The sequence below is a fragment of the Cynara cardunculus genome, assembly GCF_001531365.2.
Source record: "Cynara cardunculus var. scolymus isolate 2C chromosome LG 5, CcrdV1, whole genome shotgun sequence".
Taxonomy (NCBI): domain Eukaryota; kingdom Viridiplantae; phylum Streptophyta; class Magnoliopsida; order Asterales; family Asteraceae; genus Cynara; species Cynara cardunculus.
The window spans coordinates 34,569,848-34,577,542 of NC_037532.1; the positions used below are offsets into that span (position 1 = coordinate 34,569,848).

At 31.2% G+C, this 7,695-nt stretch overlaps 1 protein-coding gene across 1 annotated transcript; it reads left to right on the top strand.

Annotated features, from left to right (window-relative positions):
* Nucleotides 1-2,500: 2,500 nt before the first annotated feature.
* Nucleotides 2,501-3,487, top strand: LOC112513033 (transcription factor CYCLOIDEA-like). Its single transcript, XM_025119155.1, has one exon. It carries the CDS (start codon nt 2,501-2,503, stop codon nt 3,485-3,487), a length of 987 nt encoding a protein of 328 aa, XP_024974923.1.
* Nucleotides 3,488-7,695: the final 4,208 nt, after the last annotated feature.

Consider the following 7,695-nt stretch of genomic DNA (forward strand, 5'->3'; position numbering starts at 1 on the left):
TGTCAATATTTTATAGTATAGTATAGATATTGACTAAAAAATATTAAAAAGTTTAATAAATAATTAAAATATATTTAAAAACTAAATCATATATTTTTTTGAAAAAAGATTTAGGTAACGTAATCAAATAAACAAAATATGTTAAAATCATTGTAAATAATATTGTATTTATAAGATGTCCAGATTGTGTAAACGTCTTAATAAAATAATTTATAGAACTTATGATTATATACTACACTATAAAGGGTCGTATTTAAAATCGTTACAATATGTTTATAGAACGCTTTTTAGCATTTTAATAAGTTTTTTAGAACGCTCTTAAAATAAAGTGTCATATTAACTATTTTATTTAATATATTTGAGCAATGTTCTAATACAACACTCATTCAAATGGTATCATATAAAATAACTAATACAACACTTTATTTTAAAAACATTCTGAAAACCTTGTTAAAACAACGCTCAATCGAAAGAAAGATAAATCCACTATATGCTTAACTCATGCCCCACGAATCCCTAACAGTCGAGCTATTTCTTTCCTTTCAAGAAGCACGAGTGGAACTGTCAAATCCTTAAGTCAATAGGCGCTAAAAACGTCATATAAACATGTCGTAACACTTTTAGATATGACGCTTTTTAGTTTGGTCCTACAAATATAAGTCCTATAAAGTATTCTTTTAAGACGCTTTTAGATTTTAGACGTTCTATAAAATCAATTTTGTTATAACAAATGTAACAAAGTTTTCCTTAAACCCTTAATACTTATTTATGTAACAGTTATTTTTTTCTCAATTAATTACACACGTTCAAGCATATCAGTAATAAATAGATCTTATAACTACTAATGATATTAATGTCAAATTATCAAGTTATACAACTCATGTAGCACATTAATTAATTAGGCTCACAGGCATATGTAATAAAAATCTCATCTTCCATGTGTTTAATTAAACCAACCGTTGCCATGAAAGTTTACCTACAACGATTCTAAATTATTTGTGATCGTCTGATATGTCGGTGGTTATACCCCAGATATCCACAGTTATCCGAAAAAGTTGTGCTAAAACACCTTTATCAATTAAACAAGTACCAAAAGTAGGAAAATTTAACCACAAGGCTGGTGCCTGATTGGTTTGAGTTTGACTCCAAAGGTCAAAAGTACCTAGAGGTCCAATGTTCAAATCCAAAGAGGAATAAAAATTCCCTTCTGGCCACGGAGGTTCAAATGCGGTAACTCTGAGCTATCTGCAAAGCAGGTGGTCGTCCTGGGATTAGTCGGCTCGCATAGCGGGTTGGATATCCAGGTTAATAAAAAAATTAGGAAAATTTGAATATTTAGTGATATTAAATAAAAAATATGACAAAATTCATTAAACTTAGATGTATGTTTTGCCCTAATTTATACTATATTATAGAGCATTTGACAAAAACTCTTAAAAATCATTCTTTATGTATTAAGTATTGTGTATTGATGCATATTACTTAAAGTTCAAGATTACAAGTAAATTGTGCGTATGTACAACTTATTAAAGCTCCATGTATAAATTCATGTAACAAACTGCAGATAAACATAATCAAATATAGGATAAACATCTCACTTTAAATAAAAAATCTAAAATATATATAGGATAATCATCAAGCTCCAACAGAATCATTATCTTTATAAAAAAATTATTGTTAAGCCAAAAATAAATTACTTCACTATTTGACCTAAATCAAATTATAACAAAAAATTGAATTAAAGAAATTATATAAAAAACGAATACTTTAAATAGTTAATTTGATATTAACATCGATATATTTTTTCAAATTTACTTTTATTCAAAAAATAAAAACATTATCGCTTTCTCAAAATCACATAAGACCATGTTATAATATCGACTGAGATGAAAAATAAAACGAAACATTAAAATGAAGATGTATCTTACTGCATTGCACGAGTACTTTCCGGTAAAATATAAAAAGAAATGCAATATACATGCACGTACGGTCCATCTCTATCTATATACATAAACCCTAGATGGTCGATTTTCTTCATACGAATATAAATCTAGCTTTTCGGTTTGATCAGAGGAAAAAAATTTGATGGCATCTGATTAGATTTTTCCATCAATAATCCATTTTTGTTTTTGTTTGCTTCCTCTAATTTTCATTTATTTTTATTTATTTATTTAATTTTTAAATTAAAAAAAAAATGATATCTTAAATGAAGGTACAGGTTCACTCCAAAAATTCCAGAAAAAAACCTGTTCTTTTTTTGGAAGTGCCAGTAGTTTACTTAATTATGCCCTGAAAGATGAACGTTTGTTGCCCTAGTTAAAACAAGAACAATTTGTTGCCCTAAAAGATGAAGATTTGTGGCTTAAAGCAGATGCATTATGTAGATTAAGCCATTTTGGATCAAAGGGTGTTGTAAACCATAGCTTTTACTTGAATTGGCTGAATCTTTTAGCTGAATTCTTTTCAGACATTTTTTCTGAGTTCAAATTTGTTTCTAAATATGTATAATAGTTCTTCCAACCCTTTTCCATCATCCATCCATGGCTTCCCTCCGGCGTCTGCTGCTAGCTTTTATGGCCATGAGAAAGATGGTGTTTACTTCCACCACCACCCTCCTTTTGTTGCCGGAGATTGTTCTTTTCATCATGTCACCACCACCGCCATTGTTCCACCTCTTCTTCCACCTGCTATCAAAGGATCAGAAGTAGTAGGATATTGTGATAATAGTCGTAACCATTTTTCAGATTCAGTGATTTCTTTTCCATCTAAAACTAGAGTTTCGGGTTCGAAGAAAGATCGGCATAGTAAGATCTTCACAGCGCAAGGTCCCCGAGATCGGAGGGTGAGGTTGTCCATCGACATTTCGAGGAAGTTCTTTGGTCTTCAAGATTTGCTAGGGTTTGATAAAGCAAGCAGAACCCTTGATTGGTTGTTTACAAAGTCCAAAACTGCCATCAAAGATTTGGTTGAAGAAATGAAGCAACACAGTTCATCTTCAGCTCTTACTGATCAATGTGAAGAGGTTTTCTTGGGGAAAGGATCAGGAGATCATCTTGAAAAGATCAAGGGAAAGAAGTCGAAGAAACCACCCATAACCAAATGCGGTAATGGCGGTAGTAAAAGGAAGACGACAAAGAAAACGACAACACAAAAACAGAAAGCTGGATTTCATGTGAATCTTGCAGCAAGAAGCCAATCAAGGGCAGAGGCAAGAGCAAGAGCTAGGGAAAGAACAATTGAAAAACTGCAAAAACTCAGAAGTGAATCCGAGAATGTTGTTGGTGATCAAAACTACTGTTATCACCTTCAATCAAACTGTGGAAATCAAATTCAATCACAAAGCAATCAAGATGTCAAAATTGGGGAATCAGCAGCCATGGATCAAAAGCTTTCAAAGCCATACTCATTGCTGTACAGTTCCCACTATAGTTGCTTTGTTGAATCTAAAGATTCAACCTCCCAGTTTAAGAACAGTACTACCCATTAACCTAGATCCTCAAAAGGTACACTATTTAAACAAATTAAGACATGATTTGCTAATCTTCTTTTCTTTTTAATTGATAGAGTAATGAACTTCATATAAATATGGCAGGATTAAATCATATAGCATACTATGTTCTTGAATCTTGATCAGCCATCAGCCAGATCCAGTGATCAATGCATAAAATTTGGTTTTATTGATGCTGGCCGGCGATACGTCAAAATAGAGGGGTCTCACGGGGGCGTAACTGTACGAATAGCATTTCCCGCTGCAGTTTGAGCAGCAAATGGTGTCCCTCGATGTAAGTCTCTATATATATTTACATTTGCTGTTGATTAGTTAGTTAATCCATTTGATTATGATTTTTTGTGCCTTCAATTCGAGTGTTTGTAACGGTCTATTCATGAAATTGCTCTATATATCTACATATATATAACACATTCAGACAATTCATTCATTCTTTTGGATGTTGTTGAAGATAAAATCGATGATTACAAAAGGGAAATGCGCCATCAGACTAATTATTCTAATTAACATCACAGTTTTTGATGTTCTTGCAAGAAATCTTGGTTTCCTTTCTGGGATACTTGTAGCTAGTTAAAAGCATGTTAATTAGCTAGCACACCCTTATTCGCTTCGATTTCCCGTTGCCTGTGTTCAGCAATTATTTCGAATACTATGATGCATGTCTTAATTCAATCGATCAGTTTCTCATCGTAAAAGCATATACCCACAATTAACTTTCTATCTTTACGGTTAATTTTTCCATAAAATGCTTTCTGAAGTTCAAATCTAGAGCCCACATCTAATATATTTGAAATTCTGAACCAATTAAGAACATCCAAATTTGTAATTGACAGATTCCTATAGGTTTTTAGCTTCAAATGTCTTTAAATTAACTGAACAAGTCAAGTAATTTACCACCAAATCATTGGAATTCAAGAATTACTTAGGTGGAAGCTTAAATCTTTCTGGGTTGTCTGAAAAACTGAATAAAAATCAATGGATACTTCATTAAATTGATCTGTGTTCATATTCAGATCCATTTATCGCAAAATTTTCTGTCGAACTCCCAAGATGTCTTGTTTTTTCAGCCATTTCTTTTTCTCTAATCGGGCGTGTCCAGTTTGTTTAAGATGATACGGGCCACGAGCACCGCCACTATACATACCTAACAAGGTGAAGCTTTCCCTGGTGTTGATTAAAATCCTTCCTTTTGTCTATAAAAAGTCGAAGGATCGATGATCTCGACTGAGTTCTTGAGAAAAAACTAGAGGTCTACGATGCGAAAAAGATCAAACCTCACCAAACAAATTGAATCCTACAACAAGAACACATTTTTCTACATATTTATGCACCTTTTTACTTCATAGACAATTGAAAGCCAAAGGATTTGGGCTTCTTTGGTACTGGAAATCAAGAAATTAAGCCAAAGTCACCTCTAGAACATAAGTAGGACCAATGATGAACAGTTCAGGAATTTCATAGCCAGCATGCACCAATCACAATACACCCTTTGAAAGAAACTTGAAATGCAGAAAAGAAATTCATCTGGGTATTAGGTACTGACACTTGATTCAATCTTTTTCTTGTTTTCTTTCCCTTTTTTATGAGATGAAATGATGTAGACATCATTCATCATAACAAGTTTAGATTGTTTTTTTGTCTGCATATGTAATTTAAATGGCAAATTTTTCAAATTATTTTCTATAAAATTTCTAAGAAACTGTAACTAATATAAAATATATCCATGATCAATCTGAACCTGAGCTTTTTAGGAATTTATTCGTCTAGAATTCTTCGAATCGAACGAGTATACGAATTACTATAAATACAATGCTGAAATGATCATGAAATGAAAGAACATACAGAGAAATTAGAAAATGGTTGATTTTAAAAGCAGGAAAGATCAAGAAAAACACAGTTTCACTTGCCTGATCATGGTAGAGAGAGAAATTCCCATTAGGATCACCACCATTGTCATGGTTACCTAGCATGCATAAAACGGGAAGGGTTCTTGATTGAAATGGGTAGTTGATGACCCATATTCCCTGATCTAGTTCTCATTATGCATAGTAACAGTGACATTTCTATAACACCAATTAAGAGTATGAAAAGAAATACCTTCACAGAGAACTAAAGAGAGATGTGAAGAATGATGCAATGTGGGGCATTAGAAGGTATTAATATATGAGAAGAATATATATATATATATATATATATATATATATATATATATTTATTTATTTATTTATAAAGTTGGGTTCGGTGAGAATAAGAGTTATGGTGAGAACGTGAGAACAAAATCATCTATACCTTCAAGTACCTATTTTTATCATCATAACCTAAAACTTTAACAAATTCATATATATGTATGTAAAAGTTCATGAAAATGGATGAAGATCAAAATAAATGAATGTAGTTGAAGGTAGATCATAAAGTCAACTTACCCAAAAGGCTAATTAGAATCGTTCTCATCATAATTGATATTATCACACGATACTCTCTCTCTCTCTCTCTCTCTCTCTCTCTCTATATATATATATATACACACACACATACATGCAAGGACACATTAAATGTGAACTTCAAAAATGTTACGAACCATACGAATAAGTTTTCATGTGTTGTTTCACATATGAAATAATACTTGTGAAGCATACAGTGTTCTTTAATATACGAAACATTCATGATTGTTTCACATATAAAAAACATGTAAATATGTTTGATGTATGAAATACATACATACGAAAAACAAAGCATGTAAAACAACTTAAATCATTGCTTAAAATGAAACTCACTGAATAGTAAAATTTGTTCTTAAAAATTTATAACATTTTTATGGTTCGTATTTAAAAATTCTTATATACATACATACATACATCCATACATACATATATATATATATATATATATATATATATATAATACATAAAACCCCACATTTGTGCATGTCTTAATTAATCCACACTTCAAAATTTAAGCTACTAATTGATCATGGATCATACAAAATCCCTCATACAACTAGAAAAATGATCAATAATTCATTTCTTGATAGATATCTAGAATATAACATTTTTCTAGAGACTCGATCGATCAATTATAAGGCACACAAAGCGATTGAAGTCTTTTTTCCATCGTGCAATATCGACAACGCTTGTAGTTTGTTAAGTAATACATATATAAATCTCAACTTCAACCTTAGGTATACTTTATATTATACCGTAGAAATCACAAATGTAGAAACCTTTTAAACCGAAGTCAAAATTGTGTTTTTGTGTAGTCAAATATGTATAAGGAATAATTTCAAATGAAAACACTACAACAAAATTACGTTTATAAGACGTCCATAATCTTTAAGTGTCCCAATAGACAGTTTTATAAGACTTAATTTATATGACCAAAATATAAAGTGTCATATCTAAAGGTGTTATAATACGTTTATATGACGTTTTTGGACGTCTTAACAAGTTTTTGAGGACATTTTTAATACAAAATGTCGCATTAGCAACTTTATATGACACTTTTGAGAAATTGTCCTATAAACTCAATTTTTTATAGGACAAATTTTCAAATAGCGTCCTATAAAGTTGATAATGTGACATTTTATATTAAAAATGTCCCAAAACACTTATTATGACATCAAAAAATGTCATATAAACTTATTATAACGCTTTTAGATATAACGCTTTATTTTTTTAGTCCGTCCTATAAAGAGTTCTATTAGAATACTTAGAATTTGAGAGTGTCCTATAAACCCGATTTTATTGTAGTGCAAAAACACAAGAACATTCTTGTACTATATTCCATCACATATGATTAAAGAATTAACAACAGGGGTGTGCGAGCGATGGTCTCCAGACTCTTTAATAAAGTATCTCATATGATACATGTCTTCTCACGTTCTCGTAAAATAATGGTATTCTCGTTTGAACTTTCGATATATATTTACATATATAGGTATTATTATGTATATGTGAATGTAATTTTTTGATTTTGATAGCATGTGGAAGATATATAGAGAGTGGTTGCGTGATGGAGTTGCAGAGGAAGTATGGTGGGTGCTAACCAAGACTTTAAGTGATGTGATTTTCTTGGTTTGTAAGGTGGTGGGTACACTGGGTACTATGTTCACCTCCAAACCCAACTCATATATATATATATATTCTTTTGACCTAATTAAATTTGGTTTCAACTTCCAAAAAAGAATATAT